We start from the raw sequence: 25,150 nt of genomic DNA on the forward strand, positions 1-25,150 counted from the left end.
GAGAACGTTTATGTACTTGCTGGGATACAATTCCGTAATCAACGAATAAGTAATCGAAAATAATGCGAACGATCCAAACGCCTGCAATTTATTGATTAATAGTGAGCTTTATAGCTAGCTATAGTAAACGCATTGACAAATTTTTTTCAAGAAACTCTTTAAAATAACAAATACCCAGAGTTTAATATCTACTACATTGGATTTAAACTTACGTTAAAGTCATTATAATTATCTCTTTAAAAAAATTACGACTATTTGACGGACAAGATGAATATTATGAATATTCCTGAAAATATAATTTTCTTACCATATAGAGGAAGATACAAGCGAGAGGTACAGCTGCAACGCCAGTGTTCTCAAAAAATTGCAGATACATCATTAAAGCGCTCAAAGAAATTGCTGTACCGGCACTGGACACAATCGAAATGACTCTACGACCAATTCTAATAGAATTTCGAAGATTTATTATAGTTTTTCGGAACATTACCCTTTTGAACGATATATCGTAACGAATGTCTGACAACCATTGTATTTTAATAACGTAATCTACAGCTTAACCACAAAAGTCTTGATACAAAAATATGTCAGATTTAGAGCGACCAAAATTGAATATCACATCAAATTTGAATAAAAATAATTACCTCTTGCTACAGAATGCCATGAGCACATTGCCCATCACTTGAATAATTCCTATTACGACGGTGACCAAGAAAGGGTCTATTGTGATGTTAAGCCTAATGATTATATCGGCGGTATAAGATACAATCACATGCGCTCCACTAAAAAGTTGAACAAGAAAGCAGATATTTAATATGACAAATGGCTTCCACACTTCTGGTAAAAGAGTTATTCTCTGGATGCTCTTCAGCTTATTGCTCCATACGCTCCAGGTAGGAAACGACCCCATCTCTTTAGCATTAGAGGAGGACTCTGATTGACAGTTTTGAGATATTTCAAAATTATTTGTCGTCTCATAGTGAAATTCTATCGTTTCCTGGCGCAAGCCACGGATTCGAAGTAGAGCGATCCTGGCTGCCTCCTTTCGGCCTTTCAAGAGCAACCACATAGGACTCTCGCCCATGAAATAAATAACGTATAACACAAGAGATATCGAAGGTATGATAAAAATCGCTGCTATTAGCCTCCAATTATTCTAAAATAATATAGATTTTTTAAATACGGTCTAAATATAAATTAATATAAATTAATTTATTTATAAAATATATATCAGTTACAGTAGGATTGTTTTAAATTTTATTACATGAAAGTAATTTTGTACATTTAAGGTAAAATCTAAAAATTGACTTTAAAGCATAAATAAAATACTGTATTAGATAAAATTTGACATAATTAATTCAAATTTTGTCTAATTTATTATCTCTTTACTTTTTATCAATAAAAAATTATTTAAACTGACATAATGCTGCTACCTGGATAACAAATCCTAAAAAATAAACGGCCAGAATTCCAATTATAACAATTACATTCGGAGTAATCGTAAGGACTTCTCTCCATGAGAGTTGTAGAGATTTCTTCTAAATAAATTTCCATGACATATGAACACATACCCGAGGCAGTGCCTGAAAATTTCCAAAGTATTCTTAATTAATACGAATTAATCTCATTTACCTCGATCGTCATTAAGCAAGCAGCCAGTCTGGAGAAAATTTGTTACTCTTTCACATAAATGAAATCTCGCGTCTTAAAAATTGGTAAATTACTAAAACCATTTTGTAGTGTTTTTCTATCATTTTTCTATACCTATATTATTTATGATTGCCGAAATATATACGATAAGTGTTTAATGAAAATAAAAAGTCGCCCGGCGCACGTTTCGTTAGGATCTTGCGCGCTTTCTCGTCTTAGTAAATCAAAACTGTAAAATTGCCAGTATTAATAATAACTAATTCCAATAGGGCAGATTTCAAACTAACGAGTGCTTGTTGAATCGTCTTTCTATCGTGTGCGGTTGCCGAGATATAAGCGTTTAATGAAAAGAAAAAAATCGCTTGGCGCCCGAATCCATAAAATTTTGCGCGCTTTCTCGTCTTAATAAACGGAAATAAACAATTGCCAATAATAAAAGTGAGCAATTCTAATAGAATAGAGCACGATCTAAAAAATGATTTTCGAATCATCTTTCTATCATTTACGGTTGCCGAGATATAAGCGTTTTATGAAAGTGATGAACGCGGCGAGGCGCGCGATTCTTTTGGCCAGCTCGCGCTTTATTGCTTTAATAAACAAAAGTACATAATTGCGAGTAATGCAATTGAGTAATACCAATAGGGTAAAGTACAAAGTACAAAGTCTTTTTTTATTCATCTTTCTATCATTTACGGTTGCTGAGATATAAGCGTTTAATGAAAATAAAAATTCGCTTGGCGCTCGATTTCTACGGTACCCGCGCGCTTTATCATGTTAAATAAACAGAAGGACGTAATTGTGAGTAACAAAATCGAGATATTCCAATAGCGCAGAGTATAAACTAAACAGTTCTTTTTGAATCATCTCTATATCTTCGGTGGTTGCCCAGATATTTGCGATAAACGATAGGGAAGACTTTCTCGCGCCAAGCCAGCGACACATGGCCTTGACCTACTTGAGCGGCGGGCGGCGCGGGCGGGACACTTGTCACGAGTTTGACATTGACCTACTTTCTAAATTGACCTTGACTTATTGATCGCCGAGTCCGGGAATGCCGGCGCGCGCCGCGGCGTGCACGAAAACGTCTATCGTAAATATTTTGATGTTTTCGCTAACTGATTTTTAAAAATTTATTTTAAGTATAATAGCGAGTGACCTGCTTCCAAAGCAGCGTCATTTACGCTGTCACAGCTTCCTCCCTAATGTGAGATGTAGATATTATTAATGATATTGCAATCACATTAGCGCTAATTACAATATTTTATCTCGTTTTTGAATGATGTTTATATCTGCGGTGGTTGCTGAGATATATAAGAATTTATTACTCGTTAACTATATACATAATGCAAAATTATAACTTTCTATCGTTCAATCTTGTTCGAGAGAGCATGCCTCACATTAAAGGACACATAACAATGATAAGATGAACGTATTTCTTGAGATTAGTCCCGTGTCGTACGTCGCATTTCGGACTCAATAAATCAGCCTACGAATTTTAACGAATTCTTTAAAAATAAGGTTTTATTAACATTGTTATGTGCCTTTTAATGTAAGGCATATGCTATCTCGAACAGAATTGAACGATAAAAAGTTTTAGAATATTGTTGCATAATGCTAAGCAACGAGAAAAATGAGCTACGAATGCCGTTGCTGTTCGCTCGGCGAGAAAATCGGAACGTCGAAATGTGACAAACGATATTAAATAAAACTCAAGAAATACATTCATCTCATTATTGTTTTATATCTTTTAATGCGAAGTATATTTTCTCGAACAAGATTAGACGATAAAGAGTTATAGAATGCTGTTGGATAATACTAGCCAACGAGAAAAAGGAAACTACGAATGCCGTCGCTCGTGCTCGGCAGGAAGACGGTCCGAAATGCGACGAACGACACGGGACTAATATCAAGAAATACGTTCATCTTATCATTGTTATGTGTCCTTTAATGTGAGGCATGCTCTCTCGAACAAGATTGAACGATAGAAAGTTATAAAATGCTTTTGCATTATGTAAATAGTTAATGATTAATAAATTCTTATATATCTCAGCAACCACCGCAGATATAAACATCATTCAAAAACGACATAAAATATTGTAATTAGCGCTAATGTGATTGCAATATCATTAATAATATCTACATCTCACATTAGGAAGGAAGCTGTGACAGCGTAAACGACGCCTGCTTTGGAAGCAGATCACTCGCTATTATACTTAAAATAAATCTTTAAAAATCAGTTAGCGAAAACATCAAAATATTTACGATAGACGTTTCCGTGCACGCCGCGGCGCGCGCCGGCATTCCCGGACTCGGCGATCAATAAGTCAAGGTCAATTTAGAAAGTAGGTCAATGTCAAACTCGTGACAAGTGTCCCGCCCGCGCTGCCCGCCGCTCAAGTAGATCAAGGCCATGTGTCGCTGACTTGGCGCGAGAATGTCTTTTTTATCGTTTATCGCAAATATCTGGGCAACCACCGAAGATATAGATATGATTCAAAAAGAACTGTTTAGTTTATACTCTGCGCTATTGAAATATCTCGATTTTGTTACTAACAATTACGTCCTTCTGTTTATTTAACATGATAAAGCGCGCGCGTGCCGTACAAATCGAGCGCCAAGCGAATTTTTATTTTAATTAAACGCTTATATCTCAACAACCGTAAATGATAGAAAGATGATTAAAAAAAGATTTTGTACTTCGTACTTTGCCCTATTGGTATTACTCAATTGTATTACTCGCAATTATGTACTTTCGTTTATTAAAGCAATAAAGCGCGAGCTGGCCAAAAGAATCACGCGCCTCGCCGAGTTCATCATTTTCATAAAATGCTTATATCTCGGCAACCGTAAATGATAGAAAGATGATTAAAAAAAGACTTTGTACTTCGTACTTTACCCTATTGGTATTACTCAATTGCATTACTCGCAATTATGTACTTTCGTTTATTAAAGCAATAAAGCGCAAGCTGGCCAAAAAAATCGCGCGCCTCGCCGCGTTCATCATTTTCATAAAACGCTTATATCTCGGCAACCGTAAATGATAGAAAGATGATTAAAAAAAGACTTTGTACTTTATACTTTGCCCTATTAGTATTACTCAATTATATTACTCACAATTATGTACTTTCGTTTATTAAAGCAATAAAGCGCGAGCTGGCCAAAAGATACGCGCCTTGCTGCATTCATCATTTTTATTAAAACGTTTATATCTCGGCAATCGTAAAAGACAGAAAGATAATTCGAAAAGCATTTTTTAGATCGTGCTCTACTCTATTAGAATTGCTCACTTTTATTATTAGCAATTGTTTATTTCCGTTTATTAAGACGAGAAAGCGCGCGAAATCTTATGGATTCGGGCGCCAAGCAACTCTTTATTTTCATTAAATGCTTATATCTCGGCAACCACCGCAAATATAAATATTATTCAAAAACGACATAAAATATTGTAATTAGCACTAATGTGATTGCAATATCATTAATAATATCTACATCTCACATTAGGGAGGAAGCTGTGACAGCGTAAACGACGCTGCTTTGGAAGCAGGTCACTCGCTATTATACTTAAAATAAAATTTTAAAAATCAGTTAGCGAAAACATCAAAATATTTACGATAGACGTTGCCGTACACGCGGCGCGCGCCGGCGTTCCCGGACTCGGCGATCTAGGTCAAGGTCAATTTAGAAAGTAGGTCAATGTACAGCTCGTGACAAAAGTGTTCCGCCGCCCGCCGCTCAAGTTCAAGGCTGTGTCTTGACGCCAGAAAGTCTTCCCCATCGTTTATCGCAAATATCTGGGCAACCACCGAAGATATAGAGATAATTCAAAAAGGACTGTTTAGTTTATACTCTGCGCTATTGGAATATCTGGATTTTCTTACTAACAATTACGTCCTTTCGTTTATTTAACTTGATAAAGCGCGCGCGTGCCGTAAAGATCGGGCGCCAAATGATTTCTGACTTTCATAAAACGCTTATATCTCGGCAACCGTAAATGATAGAGAGATGATTAAAAAAAGACTTTGTACTTCGTACTTTGCCCTATTGGTATTACTCAATTGTATTACTCGCAATTATGTACTTTCGTTTATTAAAGCAATAAAGCGCGAGCTGGCCAAAAGAATCAGGCGCCTCGCCGCATGCATCATTTTTATTAAACGTTTATATCTTGGCAATTGTAAAAGACAGAAAGATGATTCGAAAAGCATTTTTTAGATCATGCTCTATTCTATTAGAATTGCTCACTTTTTTATTATTGGCAATTGTTTATTTCCATTTATTAGGACGAGAAAGCGCGCAAAATCTTATGGATTCGGGCGCCAAGCGATTTTTTATTTTCATTAAACGTTTATATCTCGGCAACCGCACACGATAGAAAGACGATTCAACAAGCACTCGTTAGTTTGAAATCTGCCCTATTGGAATTAGTTATTATTAATACTGGCAATTTTACAGTTTCGATTTACTAAGACGAGAAAGCGCGCAAGATCTTAACGAAACGTGCGTCGAGTGACTTTTTATTTTCATTAAACACTTATCGTATATATTTCGACAATCATAAATAATATAGGTATAGAAAAATGATGGACAAACACTACAAAATAATTTTAACTTTTTCTTCTTGTTTATAATGTTTTTTTTTAAAGCTGATTTCACATGAATTTTTGTTAAGTATTTTTGTTGCGCGCTGACTCCGGAACTATATCAAAATCCGAGTCATTTTTGGCTAAAATTATATGGAATAAATATGTTCTCGTCAAGATATAAGGTGAATTTATATTATTTGTTCACTGTCGTCAAAATTGCCAATGTATACCACTCAATATTGTCAATTTATATATATATAGTATCGATCGTGAAACTATATGCTTTTTACCGTTACGGTTAATTTAACGGCAGTCGTCAAAGTATATATACGATTGAACGGTATAACTTTTCGGGACATTGTCTCATTTCTAAGATTTCGGGATTATGACATTTCGGCACATTGTCACGTTTCTAAGATTTCGAGATTATACCCTTTCGGCACGTTGTCAAATTTCTTAAATTAATTTTGGGATTTTGACTTTTCGAGACATTGCATGTCTATCCGATAGCGATAGCGATAGTGACAAAATTTCCAATCTATTAGAAACTGTATCAATGCTGTAGCTTTGTCGGGAATTTGTTCGTTATCGCTATCGCTATCGCTATCGCCTAGCATTGTGTAAGGGGCTTTAGGGATAATAATTTAAGAAAATTTTTCATGGCAGTGGCATTCTTAAGCTGGATGCCACAATGCATAGCGATAGCGATAGCGGTAGCAATAGCGACAGAATTTTCAACCTATCGGAAGCCGTGTATCAATGCTGTAGCTATGTCGGCAATTTTGTCGCTATTGCTATCGCTATCGCCTAGCATTGTGCATCCAGCAGATTCAGCTTTAGAATTATACATTTGCATCAATTTACACGATTTACATTTCTTACTTATTGAGTGATTAATAGCTAATTACTCATCAATAATTTATCAAGGCACATGAAGTTACATTTCAACTTTTATGCTTTTAAAATTATTCAACAACAAATAATTTTTTATTAAGCGTATCACGATCGTAAAAAATATATAATCATGAATCACGAATTGAAAGAAATCTGATCTCGATTCCTCGAATTCCTCACCCGTTAGTGCTCTACCAATGAAGAGTTGTGTCACATTATAACTACTTGCAATCAGGCTCCATCCCAAAGAATAGATTACGCCACATATTATCATGTTGCAACATCTTCCATAGACCATAGTAAGAGGACATAAGAGACAACCGATCAGTTTAGTGGCAAGCGTTATAAAAGCTAGACAAAAATTTTTCCACTATTATGTGTGTGTGCAAATATAAGTACATTTTACAAACAATATTTCTTAACATTTTACAAAATTTTATCAATTTCTTTGAACTATGCATATAACTCTAATTTATTGCTTTCTCTACATATGTATATTTACATGTAAATTTGTGCAATATAACAATAAAAAGCATGCACACAGGTTATTGATTGGATTGTTCATAGCAAATAAAAGTACCTCCGTAGCGCTTAAAATTATCGATGATGTGTTACTCGTTAATATCGGAAGGATTACGGAGAAATATCCCAAATTGGCTTCTATATTAATTGCATTCAAGTTGGTAATAGCAGTGTAAAGAAACTGCAACACAGATTATATATATATATATATATATTAGATATTTAATATTATTATACGTTTCATTTTTATTATATTAAAACTAAAAATACTTTTTCTCTCATTTAAAAATTTTGGAAATCTAAACTCACATTTTAAAAATTCTTTCATAAATCTGTTTTATAGAAGTACGTTATGAACCACATTAATTAAAATTATCTCTCTTCTTATTAAATATACTTAAATAATATACTTAATGGCATACCAAAAAGAGCACTTCTCTTTGCACATTCAATCGTAGATACATTTTTGTATTTGCTGTATTGTTGCTGCCTCGCGAAAATTTTGTGAGAACAGATGAAATATTTCTATATTATCTAGTCCACTTATTCCACTCAATGACACTACTATAACGATATTGCGATTAGAACACAGACAAATGATTTATCGAATAATTCATGAATGATAACGCACTTTGAATAAAAATTCCTCGCGATATACTCGTTTGTTACGTACATCGCCACGTGTACGTCCAACATTGTAAAAAGTCAAGACCATCAACTCGCTCGTGGTCGATCAAATGTCATACTGTCGTTACAGGCACAATTATGTGATAATTTAAGAAGCCTATTGTTAAAAATACTTTGTTAATTACATAGTTAATGCATTGATAACGTGAGAATTTGTCGTCCAAATAATAATTCCTTTCTGCACAATCCGACTTTTCAAATATTTTTTAAAAATATTTTTTTTTATATTTTTTTGGAGAATATAATATATGGCGATAATAATTGTGTGTAAATTATTATCTAGATCTAACTGTAAATTACTGTCCAGATCTAACAGACACGAGTATCACTCGTAAGGCGCCGAATACATTCCAAATCTAATAAACGCGAGTCTCACTTGTGGCGCTCATATAGCAATGTCAAGTGGTTAAACAAGTCAGTTTTAGTGCGCGCTTTCATCAGAGAAAACACAAGACAAACCGGATGACTTTGAAGTTAATGCATATTTTCATCAATATCGATAATATGGACAAGTACCGATAACGATCCCGAAGATATATATAATTTTTATGTGCTATGCTACTTTAACGTGAACAACAATTTCATTCCCGAGAAAAAGAATCTGTTATCGATGTAATAAACGTATCACTGTGTGTGTATTCTTTATCGATAAATAGAGCGTGTTCGTCTAATACTCTAATAGATCTTGTGAAAAGAACGTCAAGTCACATCAATGAACCGTTAAGAATTATATACACGGATTTTAAAGTGAACATTTCTAGTTTATTAAAATTGATGCATAAAAGGTGATTGCAATTTCGCTGCACGGACATATTACTTTATCTGGAAATATGTCTTCTCCTGATGAAGAATGTAGCCATTTCATTCCGGTAAGTAGGTCAACGAACCTTTCGAACTTCGCTTCCTGTTTTGTAACATACGATCAAGTGCATTCCGATAGCTTGCTGTACCTTTCGTCAAAGACTTCACTTATGCATATTTACATATTTTTATCTAAACTGAAATATCAGATTTATATAAAATAATTGTTTACTACTTTTTTACTACTCCAACCGGAGCTGTGTTTCAAGTCTGACAAATTTAGTCGGCGCGCAGTCAAGGTTGGAAAATATGTAAAATAAAAATAAAAATAAAAACTTTTGCGCATAATTTACCGCGCTTGGTTTTTAGTTAGCCCGTTTTCTATATTCGTAAATAATTTTTTGTTTGTAAGAAGAGTAACGATCTAATCTTGTTTATACGACAAATTTCGACATATTTTAAATGCACATTTTCTCCCTAAATTCTATCAAAAATTGTAAATCGCTAAAGTAAACTTGATATCATAAATGAATGTCCAAATAAAGCACAATATGATAGATGTCAAATGTATAATCAAATAAGATCTGCAGTATCTGCACTCAGGATCGACATCATACTTTGATCTTTTCCGCACTATTTGTTGCGCTTATTGCACTGTAATGAGGTGTAATAATCTTATACGATTACAAGCGATAATGAGATCTAATAATCTCGTGATTATAGGTAATAATGGCAATGCAATCGTCGTCTGCGAATTTGCTTCGGTTTTTTATTGCGATTTCATTGCGATAAACGCGTGGTGATCGCAAAGTTTGACGTAGCTGAATATCGCACAAATTTTCCATCTCGCCAAGAATTGATCGGTCTCACGAGCGAATGGTATTGCCGACCGACCGGCCTCGGAGATCGGCGCGTTGTGACGTGCACGCGATACCGTAGTGACGATTTAATCTTCTTACGCAAGCGCTAAGAGTTCCGTGATAGTGATAACATTCTCATGCAGTATTACGTACAGGCTTACTGTCTTATATGAAGTTGTGTTTAATTACTTCTAATTTGTATGCATATGTGTGTGTGTGTGTGCATGACTGTCGATCCCAAAATACCAACCACAGAACCAGGGTTAATAGATTAATAGAATGTTAATTCAACCATGAACCATATGCATCTGACGCAAAGTTCTTTTGTTACAATTAAACGGTATTAGCACTATCATTATTAAAACGTGTTCTTTAGTGACGCACATATCAAGACATGTTTTAATTTCAAATCCTAGAATGAATCATAGCACTTTAAGAAAAATATAATAATTATTTATGATTGTATTTAATATTAGTTTATCTAAGTGTATTTATAATAAAACATTTAATAATATACATATATAACAATATATATTTTTTAAACAAATGTATAAATTTATGTAAAGATAAAATAATAAAAAATTGTAGATTTTAATTTATTTAAGATATAAGATCTATTTTAAAGATATCTATACATCGTTATTGAAAACTGTCTACTATAGTAAATTGTCGATAAAAATTAATAAAGTGCGATGATATGCATAACAATAATTTATTGTGTGACTTCTAAATTATTTCCGGTCTTATTTGTGTTCTGCTCGGCTTGGCAGTAACTTGCGTAACTTCTTCGAACGGGATCTATATAGGTCACCGTCAAATTAAATGAGCTCAGAAAAGAAGAAAACAACTCGCAAATTTATTAAACCCATCTATAAATATCTTCTGCAATTAATGCTGCTCGTATGCAAATGTCCCCGATATTCAGCGAAATATTACATCTCGTGTTAATTACGTTTGCGATTGTATTGAGATCTGTTTTGCAAGTGTTAACATTGTTTGCTTATGATGTCTCGCGATAACAGCGATATTGTCATTTGTAGGAGATACTAAAAACGACGTCACATTCGTTGTTGTTATGAAATGTCGTTATCACTTTCGGTGCTTGAAACATTGTAATTATACATGTATGAAATTATGTACTATATATAAATTTGGAAAAATAGAATTGATAATTTTTTTTCCTTAATAAACAAATTTAAATATTCTTGTATATACGCCATAATTTTTATCTAAATATAGGGAAAAGCACCAAGGGCGTCATTTAAATTATTCATGTTTCAAGATAGCATTGATCACAATGCATAATTTACAAATATATGTTAATTGCTTATATAAAATGTATTTCTTAATGAGTGTCTTAGGCATCGATAAGTTAACGGAGTGTTATAAAAATTACGTCACGATAATTCCAATATGTATATCTCGTTCGAGGAAGTTACGCAAGTTACTGTCAAGACGAGCGGAGCACAAATACGACCGGAAAGAATTTAGAAGTCACACAATAAATTTGTAGCGCAGAATCAATCGAAGCGTGAAGTTATATTGAAGTCTCACATCGATTGCTAATTAGCCTTTCACTTTGACTGGATTTGACAAACAGATGTTTCAGATTAAGTATTCACGCGCTTAATTTTATGACGTGTTACAAAAATTTTATTTGCTACGGATAAACAACGTATAAAGATTTTAATTAGCGCGTCACATTCCCTAATATCCATTATTGAATAATTTAAGCAAGTAAGAGAGATATTTTGTCTTAATCAGACTGGAATGATTAAATTTGTCAGTATTTTATATAATTATTATTAAAATGTAATTAATTATATAAAAGTATATGTAATTTTTAAGAATATAATTAATTGCTTCAAAAATTATTGAACTGCTTAATCCAACATACAATATCCGCATATAGATTTAAGGAAAGAAGATATAACATCGCGAAATAAATACAAAGAAGATATAGCTATGCCTGTTATTAGTATATACTTATTGTAATCAGCTTCTCTTACGTTCTCTTCTCTTTGATGTAACAGAATTATATGCATTTCATTTTTCTTTCTCTGTCAGTCAGATCATTCTGATATATTGTGATATTATGATAAATTACGCTACTATTGTTGTCACTGTTATTGTCAATTACTCTGCCTGATTAAACATTATCACGCAGATTTGCGACCCGTCAATTATCAATAATCTTTCGATTGTCTTGTTAATCGCCTCCTTATCAGTACGGAATTCTCAGTAACGGCAATGTAATGTTGGATATGTATATTTGACATTCGCGCGAGCATCGTTCAGCTCCGATATGGCAGATCATCACGCGGGCGGCGCAAATGGTCCCGGAGTGGAAAAACGTGGTCGGGTGCCAGTAGATAAATTCTGTGCGTCGTCCTCAGTCAATAACGAGTTCTCAGTTAGTACTGGTCACAATCGCGGCTACATCGGAAGCTTACATCTCGCGAGGCTCACGGATGTCGGAATATATCGGGCGAGAACTTCCTCGCGGCGTATACACAAAGAAAAATACTCCCAACTATTTATTAAAAGAAGATCGATCGTGCGGCGAAAAAAAAGAGACTTGACATATTTATAAAAATCTCAGACTTATTACGATAAAGAGAGATGATCGCTCGAACTGAATATTAAACGGACATTCGACGCGTACTTTCTCAGATCTGAAAATAAAACGAATCGGAAAATGGAAGTTATTTTTTAGAATTTTCCGGAGCAATCTGGTGAATATCTCAAAGACTTCGTTTGAAACAATAAAATCGCTGATCGTAAATTAGATACGTTTGTCATATGAAAACGCAATCTCAAACGCGGATCACAATTTTCTGCAAGGAACATTATCGATAATAATACGAACAGATAATTCTGCAAAAGAAACAATTTCGTGCCAATCAGTATTTGTTATATGTACGATCGGTATTTATTATACGACATTATTATATCTGGACAAAGAAGACTGAGAGTGAAGGAAGGAGGCGCGATCTCGTATCTAAAACTCGCCGTATGTCTGGACGGGACGGCAGTTAATGTATTTTAACCCGTTCAACGCTTTCGCATCTTTGCAACAGTCGAATTTCCAATCATTCCACGCTTTCGTATCTTTTAAACATTCAGCCATGCAAGTGGTCGATGAATGATGATGAAGGTTTAAAGTACTTTGCGATACGATATCGAGCGTATTATCAAGTATATAAATACAGAATCGAGTATTGTAAATCGTTATAAACGATTGAACCGCGAAAGAGAGAGAATGAGAAGAGGTGACACTGATAAAGAAGACAAAAATCCTGACACTCTTTTCTAAAATTACAAATTAGGTTTTTTTTTGCAAAAAAAAGTCACCACATAGGTTACTATTGTTGTATTATTATTTGATTGACACGGTTAATTATCGGACAATAAAATATTAAAGAGAAAAAGACACCATGACGAACACGTCGGACGTTAATACCGCGAACGGACGAACGGATGCGAATGAACGAATGGACGTTAATAACGCAAATAAACAAATAGATACTAACAACATAAATGAACAAAAAGATAATAATGTGAACGAGCACGTTAATGGTGAGAGTAGACAAACCGATGTTAACGATATGAGTGAGCGCGCATCGGCGTGCGTAGAGATCAAGGTATGTACATATATTTCCGGCAAAATATGTAATATAAACCCAAATTTTGAATTATTACACATTTATTACAAAGTAAATTATAAATTTTTTTTCTAAATTTCGATATATCGTCTTTTGTGCCTAAAATTATTGCATTTTAGTACATCTTATATTTTTTCCGTCTCTAAAAGAAAAAATAATACTCCACGTTCAATCTTTTGTTAATTCTCAGCGTCATTGCTAGAAAAAAATTTTATGTAAAAATCTGGTTGAAAACCAATTAAAATTGATTCTTGCTTCCTTTTTAATGTTTTTTTCGTCACATAATCGCACTCAATTAGAGAGGGCTTATTATGATTACGTTTATCAGGTCTTTTCCCCGGATTTCCTCTTCGTCTTCCTTTCTTTTAACTCTAGAAATATATCTCTAAATAGTCTCTATATTAGTTAGTCATTTCCCGAATCGCGATAACGATTCAGAATTTATCAAGCTTAGTATCGTTTTAATCTTCATTTTCCTAACATTATGAAGCAGTCCATTATATCCATATAATAAATTATACTACAAGAAACATTAATAGTCGTTACGTGTAAACATTCTTTTATGCATTTAAAAACGTTTAACTATATTTAAAATCGTCAAATCTGTCAGTTTTTATTCTTATTCCTAGTAGATAGATCATGTGTTACGATTAGAAGAAAAACGCAACAAAAATCAGTTCTGATATATTATAATTTAAAATGTATATTTCAGCTCTAAAAATTATATATATTACGGAAATGCGATAACGATTAAATCGATAATAAACGATTAATACTCTGTTAATCTTTTTTTTTTGCAGGTAGAACCCAGCGTCACCGAAGAAAAAAAGTGGGAACGTGCCGGAACAACCTATCAAGTACGATAACATTTTTTTACATGTCTGTAAAAACAATTTGCGCATAATTCTTTTTTTAATGGATTACTTTCCATAAGAGGCGATGCTTAGGTGACTCAATATATTATATTGTATACTCGTGGATGATAATATTACTTATCAAATCTAAGCGTTGACATAAATTACTTCTTAGAATAACGAGCATATTTCGTTGACAAAATAGCTAATTATTATCTCATCAATCTACATCAAAAACAAATAATTCGTAAATACTATAGTTAATTATTTGCACAAATTATTACTCAATTAATTTGTTTTCGCGCGGATAAAGTGATACTAAACACGCGTTTGATATGCTCTGGCAATTGATCCACACGATTTCCCAATAAACATCACAATTTTTTTTCTCTGCAATTTTTAAGATATTATATCTCGGTAATGATACATCCGAGTGCGTTTATTGCGCGCTCTTTGATCTTTTGTCGAATAATCTTGGAATTAAAATGTAGTAATAAAAATGAAAATAAAATGTAAAATAAATGACGAAATAAAAACAGGATGTGTAGTCGAACAGATTTCCTCAAGTTAATTCGTTTTTATTCATAATAAATTATGTAGATTGTTAGGAAACATTTATGTAACTCACGAGCGATTCTTAATCGCAAAAAAGATCGCAAACGTCGTCGTGTTAACCTTGCAGCAGCAATTGTCAGTTACAGATTCGAAGATGAAAAATACGAGAGCAACGATAATTATCTCAGTTTCATTCACGCAAGAAAGACTTTGCTTATTTCAATTCTCAATATTGCACTGTTATCTATATTTACTCTTTTTTTCAACATATCTATCTATCGACGGGATGGCATACGCTGTTTCACTTTGCACAAAGTAACGATATTTTTTAAAAATTTCAATTTCCATTTTTGCACGATTCTCGCATAAGTGAAGCTTATTCTCGGACGCAATAAAGATGCCTTATATTATGTATTTTTCGCTTATCTCTGACGTCGCAAAAATTCCAAATCTTGAGATCAGCAATGATAAGATATATGCTATCTACGTTTATAAGATTTTTCATTCGATAGTTATCTTGATATCTTGAAAAATATATGAGAGAGGGGCGCTATATGTATTACATTGCATTTTATCGCGAGATTTTAAGATGTATTTAATTGCTGGCTACACACCTTCATTCAATAAACCGGTTCTATTATTATTCACGTACGTAATAGCTGCAGTGTTTGACGCGATAAGAAAATTGCTCAGATAAAAAATTTCGATCCCTGATTGATATGTGCTTTATTAGTTAACCTTAGCCTTTGGTGGTAAGATAACTGCACTATACCTCCCGTATTGCTGTTATCTCTTTACTGCGTGTTTTTCGCGTCATGTTTCGTAGCTATAAATACGTCTAGTTATAAATTTTCCGCTCCGTCGAGAAATTTATCAAGGTTTTACCCCTCACTGAGAATACAAATATTTATTCTGTGGTTTTTTCGCGTTGCCACTCTTACGTCATTGTTACGATTTCCCGATATCGTCGACTTTTCACTGATTCGCAGCCTCTCTTTTACAGGTGTTGATGGCCTTGTGCGCCAATGTTGTCGTACTGGGTCCAGCAATGGGTTTCGGTTACAGCGCCGTAGCAGAACCCGCGATGAGAGAGCCGAAAACCGATGATGACATACGACTCGATGCTAATCAAGCTAATTGGATGGGTTAGTGTCATAAAAAATTCATTCCTTCAACGAATTCTTTGCAATATCGATTTGCAATATTAAAAATAAATTTTAATCATCATATCGTTTATCGCAAAAATTATTATTTGCGCAACAGCTACTGTATCGGCGCTGGGTACACCTATCGGCTGTCTACTCTCGAGCCTCGTGATGGGGCGAGGAAGAAAGATCAGCATGTTCGTGACGTCGTTGATCTCAATGGCGGGTTGGGTGACTATTTACACGTCGAATAGTTACGTGCAGATCTTGATCGGGAGATCGATTTCTGGAATATCCACGGGTATGGCATCGGTTCCAACGACGGTGTATGTAGCGGAAATAGCGGGACCGAAATGGCGAGGCACGATGGTTACATGGACCAGTATTTCTATCGCTCTCGGTGTCCTCATTGTCTATATCTTCGGATCTATTGTTAAGGTAAATGTTCATAGTACACGTATACAATATAAATGATAATACATAATCCTATTGTTCTTTTTTTGTTTTTCAAAGGATGACTGGCGACTGGTGGCCTTACTGTGCGCTCTATTCCCGCTGTGCGCGATCGCCCTCACTTTGCTGGTGGTACCCGAGACTCCTCTGTGGCTGCGGGATCAAAATCGGCCTGAGGAAGCGCTGGAGATCATGAAAAAATTCCGCGGAATACCAAAGGACCAACCAGCACCGGCGGAAGTTCTGTTAGAGTTGAAACCACGGACGCAGAAAAAGAATCAGAACATGCTGAAGCACTTGCTGAAAAGGGGCTCCCTGGTGCCGTTCGCCATAATGCTCAGCTTCTTCTTTTTCCAACAGTTCTCCGGGATCTTCGTGGTTATATACAACGCCGTCATAATCATGGATAAGTCGGGTGTTAAAGTAGATCCTTATCTCGGAGCGGTATTGATAGGCGTTGCTCGTTTTATAGCCAGTCTTTTGACGGCCGGGGTGTCCCGGAAATTCGGTCGACGAATACCGTCGATGATTTCCGGCGTTGGGATGACAATCTTTATGGGCGGCCTGTCGCTCTATCTGTTTTTAGCCGCGAAGGGAACCGTCATGGCAGACAACGGGGTGGTACCAGTGATTTGCATGGTGATGTATATATTCACAAGCACCTTGGGCTACCTGGTAATCCCGTTCGCTATGGTAGGCGAGGTGTATCCGCCCAAAGTTAAAGATATATTGTCCGGTTCGACGGTTGCCATAGGTTATCTCTTCAGTGCAGTAACCATCAAGACGTATCCGGATATGGAGTCGCTGATGGGCATGCACGGCGTGTTTCTCTTCTTCGCGATCGTGTCTTTAGTCGGCACAATATTCGTTCTATTATTCTTGCCCGAAACAAAGGGAAAGACCCTGCGTGAAATCGAGGACATGTTCGCGACGAAAAAGAAGTCCATCGAATTGCAGTCTCCGACGGAAGGAATAATAGTCGGAGAAATAGTCGCTCCGACCTCCGCTGGTCTTTTAAGAAATTAAGAATATTTATTGCTTATGCGGGCAAATAACCGTCAAGAATAGATAATACTAATTGCATAGAGGAAGACGAGGTCAAAGCGTACGATTGTACGATTATTAATTACACGGCCGATGGAAGAAATAAAACGGATGCAAAAGTCTTTCTGTGATGCTTCAAGGTATCTCTTAAAAGATATTTAAGGGGTATAACGAAGTAATAAGATATCTCTTATAATTATTTTAATAACGTCATACGTAAAGATCTTTTTATCATATCATATATTTTGTAAACGATTGAAGAAGATAAAAGTAAAGATATTTGCTTAGGGCTCACGAAGAGAAGTAAAACGTAACACAATGGAACTGTGTTGTTATCTCGATAAAAGTTTTGCCATTAAAACGAAAACAATGCCATATATCAATACTTAGTTCTACACGTGCAAAATGTGTTCGCAAATTACATTAAAATAAGATTAGGTTTGTACTAGTTTGAGACAAAGAGATATGCAATCTCGAAGATGATATTTTGATAAGACAATACACATTACGTATTATTTAATTAGAACTCAGTACTTATTGTTCAATAGTTGGAGCATAGCCGGAGATCTTCAAAATACAGTCCAAATTTATCATCATACGTTTTAAAGATTTCCTGTTACTAGAAGGAAGATTAAATATCATGGACGGTATCTCTGAAGATCTTCTAAAGAAAAAGATATTGTGTAAAATCGATTACGTTTTATCGATAATACGTATAATTAATTAAATATAAGACTTATCATTAATAAATTATATTACTACTCAACAATTTAAACAATTGTGAATACAAAATTGTGAATAAAGGCACATAGCTTATTTAAGCGCTAAATGAGCGAGAAACTTATCACTAGTTTATTTCTCGTAAATTGTGTTCTCGCAAATAATTAACACGTTAAGTGTGATAAAGTCGACAATTGGCATCGTGATAACGTCCAAGTCTCGACCCGATAACAGTATAGAAAGGAGTTACATATTTACGTGTTTCATAAATTCGTTATTATTTATTTAAGAATATTTTGTCATTGCGATAATAATCGAGATTTCCTCCGCGATTAAGTTGTCACTTTGTGACAATTGTCTTTTACAATTACGAGTCACTTTTCTTTGTATAGAGTGTAGAGTATTTTCCGCGGAGAAATTGACAGCGTGATGATATCGACGGAAACTTATTTAAGCTATCGAACATAAAGTATTTTATAGTTCACCAACTCTCTCATCGCGCAACTGATTAATGAATTAATTTATAATTAGTTATGTGATTTATTTAAGTTATACTAAACCTATATGTATATTATCGCAATATTATACATATATGCTGATATAAAAATACATACACATATATATATATATACACACACATATATATATATGTACGTCTCATGTATTAAAATCTTGTTAAAATCTTAAATAATAAATTAACAAAAATACGTAACAACGACGATAATTAAATAACAAACACAAAATAATATACAACTTACGAAATGTGAAAGAGCGGGATATATTTGTATAAGCGTGGGAGAAACGAGGCGAGAAAGGATAGGGCGACGATAGGGCGACGATTAACATGATTACTGACAATATTTGATAATAATAATAAAAAGCGATAATAATATAAAATAATTATATATATAATAATAACATAATATTCTAATAAATGTTAATGATAATCAAAATAAATTATTATTTGCTAGGTGGTACGAGAAGAAAAATATTACTCTGTCGAGAATAATAATTATTTTATGTGGTATTATTTTAATAAAAAATGCAAACATTTCGGAAACAATGTCAAATTTTCTCGTATTACTTTAATGTTCTAATTCTTTCTTTAATCACTTTTTCTGCTCCCGTGCTCCTAGATTACTCTCCAAGATTACTTCGCACCACCTCATGTCATGAAATATGACGAAGACTGTGAAATACGTGCATAATGATTTAACAACACGAAAAGTCGTTTAGTATGTATGCCAAGAGGAAGAGAAAGAAGAAGAAATAAAAATGCGATGCTACACTGTACAAAAACGTATGTTACGCAAAATGCACATTTCGCATTTCTCTTTATATGCAAGTAAAAATAAAATCTTAGACCTTCGAGTTAAAAAATGCAAAATTAGAATCTTTTGCAAAAGTCATTTTTGCGAAAGGATTCTAAATCATATACACAAAAAGTGCATATTTCTTATAAAGCCTTTAAATAATACGCTTTTAAACTCGAAGGAATTATCAATTAACTTTAGTCTTCTTCATCGATTATATTCAAGCATCAAAGTTATATGCGTGAATCGTCCGGACTTGGCCCTGGCATTTCCTTAATGTGATAACTTTCAACTTTTAATGTCAATTCACGAGATCTTATTTTCTAAACGAGTAGTCACTAAATAATAGGCGATGCATGACGTTCTATTTAAAACAATTTTTGTTCATGGTCGGGACTTAATGTCAACCTACCTTGTCACAAAAATATTATGAATTAAGCTTCATATATGATAATTTTTGTTAAATTATGTAACTCGATTAAATCAAAGTAAAAAAGAGAAACTCTATAAAATGTAAAATAATTAACCAATATTTTAACTAACGAAACTGGGCTCCGCGTGTATTCGTTCCTAGGGCATGAGTCGAGAAACGATCCAATTAGCTATCTTAACGATCTAGTAATGTCAGTAAAGCTCTGTTAGCGTCGGAGATCGAATACTCTCCACTCGTTCTCATATCTAACCCTCCCTACGTAAGTAAAGCTTCGTTGGAGTCAAAAGCCTCTTTCTAGCTGCTGGTCCTGACTTAACGTTAAATTAAATATCTCGAACCGTTTTTTCAAACTTGCCTTCCGCTCGGATCCAATCGGTCTCTTTGATCGCTGATATTCCGCGTAATCGGCGAAGTCTTCAAGAGCCCAGCCCGTGGTCGAATCATTGACAAGAAATCAAAATCGTGCTCCGATTTCATCGATTCGACAGGATTCATATTGTTTCTCATTGTCGGCGCGTTTTTTATCCATTATATTATCGTCTCTCGAAACGGAATTTGAACGTACTCTCCGGAAGTGCCAGATTGCCGATAGGAACTTTGTAAAGCTCCTTTTCTACCGGTAATATGTTGAAGTTCTTTAGCAGAGTGGCTATTGTTGAGAAGCTGATATATTGGACCATTTTGTAGCCCATGCAAGATCTCCGGCCACCCCCAAACGGCAGGAAATGTTCCGGCTTCAACAGTTTGCCATTCTGCACGAATCTCTGCGGCATAAACTCCTCAGGAGAGGTCCACAACTCATCCGACATATTTAGATCATAGTTGTTCAGAAAGATAAATGTGTCCTTCTCTATCTTGTAGCCTAGAATAAAAAGTCAGGATTCAAATAAAATCAACGATGACCTGTCACAATTTTGATTATATTAATTAAGAAGATTTACAAATTTTGCTCGCAGTTTCGTAAAGTTCTTTAAATTACAAAAGCTCTCAACGCTAAGCAAGAACTACGTGATATCCATTTTGATATCATAAGAAAGAAAAAAATTACTTACCGGCTATGGAACTATCTTGGTTGGCGACGTGCGGCACGATCGGACTGGCGATCAACCTGATCGCTTCGAGAATGATAGCTTCCGTATACGGCATGTTTCCTCTGTTCTCCAGCCCGACGAACTTGCCCGGGATCTCAATTCCATCAATTTCCATCTGCGCTACTTTCTGTACGTGCGGCCGAGTAACCAGGTAGCCCAGGATCTTGACGAGGAGATTGCCGACCGCCGAATGACCGCCGACGATGTCTTCCAGCGCGAACAACGCCATGTCCCAAGTCATTTTGGGTTCACCGTCAGTTTTGATGTGATTTATCAAGCAGTCCACGTAATCTTCCTCAGGTATGACTGACCTCCAGCTAGCTAGACGGTCCCCGATTATATTCTCCTCGACGAACATCCTGATCTCGTGACTCCAATTCGCCATCCTTGTCATGTTACGCTGATGCAGTGGCATCAGAAACGGCATAAAATCTGCGGCGTATCCTTGGTTCACCTCATAGAAGACCTTGTCGAAGTTCTCGATCATCTCGCGGAAGGGACCATGGCCGAGGCCAAAACGTCGCGAACAGAAGTACTTGATGAAGATGTTCGCGCACGTATGCATGATCAGCGGTTTGGCGTGCAGGCTAATACCAGAGATGCCGGTCAGGTGATTAATCAGCCAGTCTACCTCCCCGCCGATGATCCCATTTAACTGGTTGTATCGCGTGGTGAAGGCGCGCGGGAAGGTATGCCCTCGCAACATCTCCCTTCGCGTCTTCTGAACATCCGACCAATTGCAGAATGCCAAAGCTGTAAAAAAAAAGAAAGAGTGATTTAATCGTTATTCCGCTTCAAATTCTCAGTTGACATCGACATTGAAATCGCTTTATTAAAAATTCGCGCATTTTAATTTATTTCGCTGAAAGATATATTTAAAGAATATTTGGAATAACCGTCTTTTTCTTCTTCTTTTTTTTATTTAAGACGAACTCAGGACATTTTTCAATGCGGCATCAATTAGTTTTGCTTTCATCGCATCGCAATTTATATATAGTAACTCGCAACGGAAACAGCTGACGTCGGGACGCCCGCGCCGCGCCGTGATGCTAAACGTATATATTCCACGAATGTATCGCGGCTCAAATTACTAAATCGAGAAAAGGACAATCAGCACGATTGGCAGCAACGTTGAACTTGCCCTTGTAACCGTCCTAGTGCGCGTAACATCGCGTTTCGAAACATCATCGTTTTGCAAGAGAAAAATTCGCACACACGCTCCCTTTCTACTTCGTACACCTTCGCGCGCCACTGCGTACGCGGAAATGTAATACGAACGCAGCTAGACGAATGCGGCATCAATTCCCCAGCGGACGCGACTCAGGCAGAAAATCGACTTGTCGTTCAGCGCGTTTGATATGAAATCGAAGCAGGAGAAGAAACAGCAGCAGGAAGTGACCCGGTTTCTCGCCATGCAGGGCGCCCGAGAATCTGAAGAGCGACAGCTCCTCCCTCCACTTGTCTTTCTGTGATAATCTGGCAAACGTACGTTATATCGGCATAAACAAAATAAAATACATTTCAGAACAAATTTTTAAAGTTTTCTATAGCAAATATTTTATATAGTCAGAAATGTATTGCAGATTTTTGAATAACAAACGATTGAATGAAACACGTATTAGATGTGTAACGAGAGTTAAATTAGAATATCATGTGCAAACATTAAGAAAGATCAGTGTGGAAAAACATTATTAATTTATTAATTTATTGCGCGTGACGAAAAAAATCAGGGATTAAGTAGCTAATAATAATATTCATTCTGCAAACAAGAAATTTTATAGAGGTGACCGTATTAAGAGCTGCCGGCGCTTGTGACGTGCGTGCGAAAATAAAATACTCCGCTGCGGCGCGTACGTGCGTGCAATGGAAAGGGTTAATGCGATCGTCTTGGATCGCGAGGCACGGCGGCGGCGATTCTGATGGATCAGCCTTGATCCTATTTGCCGGCTGCCGGGTAAGCCAGGAACGCGTGAAAGTGGTACCGCGACCTTTTCCGCCTGCACTTGATACCGCTTCTTACGCTGACCTTAGCACGAGTTTCGGCGCGGACGAGCATGAAATATACGCGACAAGTAAATCATGCATCGTGCATAAGATACGTGTATAGTGAGTCTGAGTATACGCGCGCATATGTGCGCTCACGTGTCTCGCGCGCGCGCGCGACGCATGACAAGGTCGTTAGCATGCGATTTTTCGGGAGCTCCCGAACGAGGTGCTAACAAATCACAGGCCATCACTATATCGATGATTCACGAATGATTCACGACTGATGAACAATAAATCACAATCGGAATTTCTGATCTCCATGTTGGATGTGCGATCGGAAAACATGCTCGCAACGTGATCCAAACTGCTGAGACAGTGATTCGTTGCGGTTGCGTGTGCGTGTAATCTGTGTTTTGACGAGCGATCTAAGAGTGTTAATTGACCACGTGGGTCATTCCTACTAGATTTATTAATTATTTATATAGATATTCGTAGGATAACAAATCGTCCAGAAAACTGCTTCAAATGTATAAGTTGTAAATCTACCCCACAATTTTTTAACCATAAATCCTTGATATTAATCTAATATATTACAAGTTTAAAAAGTAGAACTAATTTTGTGTGAATTGATCTTCGGTGGAAAACTTGCGGTGATAATAAAGTAGGAATAAAATACTTACAGTTCTCCTTGTTGCCACAGAAGAGAAGATGATATCTAATAAAGTTTGGCCTGGAGTCGAAGTGATGGCCCTTGGTGATCAAGACTTCCTTGATGTTCTCCAATCCATTGACGACGACGCAAGGTAGCGATCCCATCTTGATCTTGATCACTTGGCTGTTGTAGGCCTTGACGAGGTCGCCGAAGACCTTGTAAGGCACGTCATAGCGTCCCAAAATATGAAGAGAGCCTAAAACTGGCCATGGCTTTGGTCCAGGTGGGTCTAGTAAGTCGGCTAACTCTTCGCCGTCATATAATTTCTTCGGCTTCTTCTTCGACGTGACATAGTCCATCAGGATCAAGACCAAGGCTATCAGAATGATAGCGAGCAGGAAGTACGTCGTAGCGCTGATAAAAATCATCCTTCGGCACAATCACAAATTTCTTCACTAAAAGAGAATCTTCTGTCTCCTCCTTTTTCTTCCTCTATACTCCTTTCTTCCCTTTTTTCTGTCAATCTGGAAGAATGTTCCCCGATGCTTCTTAACGTTCCGATGGATATATTTTCGAGACGTGCCGTTCGAATTCGAGTTATCTGATTCCAGAACTTCGATTTATACCCTTTCTGCGGGGATATAAATTCTTTTTTAAATCAAAGCACGCGTTGGTCTTGATAATTGAGCTACTTCTGCCGATATCTTCGATAAGACGATTTTTTCAACTCTTAGTAGTTTCTTGCTCACTTTGCCAGAAATGTTAACAATAGTCGGCTCTTCCACAAGACGATCTCGTGATGCAAACGTGATGTCTTCACCGCGAATGAGTATCGGCCGATCGGGACGCAAGCTCCTTGTGGCCCGTCTGTGAACGGTCCGCCGATCTGACTCGGTCTGTGGGGATAGGATGGTTGTCCGGCTATCTTATATAGTCGGGCGTAATGTAGTCAGCACATTTGCGTCGAGCACTGTGCGCCTCAACCCCATACATATGGATTCTCGTGTTGAGACAAGATGGGCAACAGGAGAAGGAAGGGCAGGAGGAGGAGACGGTGGTGGTGGCGATAGAGGTGGAAAAAGACGAGAAAGAGGAGGAGGAGGAGGAGGAGGAGGAGGAGGAGGAGGAGGAGGAGGAGGTGGTGGACATTCTCGTATGCTTAAACAGAGACGAATTTCAAGAAAACTTGAAGGGACATACTCACTCGCGTATGGGTTGGTAGGGTCCGCAGCTCGCAGAACTGAG

At 36.2% G+C, this 25,150-nt stretch overlaps 2 protein-coding genes across 3 annotated transcripts; one reads left to right on the top strand and one right to left on the bottom strand.

Moving 5' to 3' along the window:
* The first annotated feature begins 8,763 nt into the window (after positions 1–8,763).
* Positions 8,764–18,554, top strand: LOC139783733 (trehalose transporter 1-like protein). 2 transcript variants are annotated; one of them, XM_071722882.1, is made up of 5 exons: positions 8,764–9,202; positions 14,460–14,516; positions 16,072–16,213; positions 16,332–16,651; positions 16,727–18,554. In XM_071722882.1, the coding sequence occupies exons 1-5, from the start codon at positions 9,164–9,166 to the stop codon at positions 17,690–17,692; spliced, it is 1,524 nt and encodes a 507-aa protein (XP_071578983.1). In that variant the 5' UTR covers positions 8,764–9,163; the 3' UTR covers positions 17,693–18,554. The 2 variants fall into 2 exon arrangements, with proteins under 2 accessions (XP_071578983.1, XP_071578973.1); XM_071722872.1 differs by lacking the exon at positions 8,764–9,202 and adding an exon at positions 12,372–13,638.
* Positions 18,408–24,846, bottom strand: LOC139783742 (cytochrome P450 307a1). The gene is made up of 3 exons (XM_071722892.1): positions 23,934–24,846; positions 21,229–22,020; positions 18,408–21,038 (listed from the first exon to the last, which is right to left on the bottom strand). The coding sequence occupies exons 1-3, from the start codon at positions 24,331–24,333 to the stop codon at positions 20,710–20,712; spliced, it is 1,521 nt and encodes a 506-aa protein (XP_071578993.1). The 5' UTR covers positions 24,334–24,846; the 3' UTR covers positions 18,408–20,709.
* Positions 24,847–25,150: the final 304 nt, after the last annotated feature.

Source organism: Temnothorax nylanderi, unplaced genomic scaffold, assembly GCF_030848795.1.
Source record: "Temnothorax nylanderi isolate EJ_2023f unplaced genomic scaffold, tnyl_v1.0 TNYL_tig0008_pilon, whole genome shotgun sequence".
NCBI classification, from domain to species: Eukaryota; Metazoa; Arthropoda; class Insecta; order Hymenoptera; family Formicidae; genus Temnothorax; species Temnothorax nylanderi.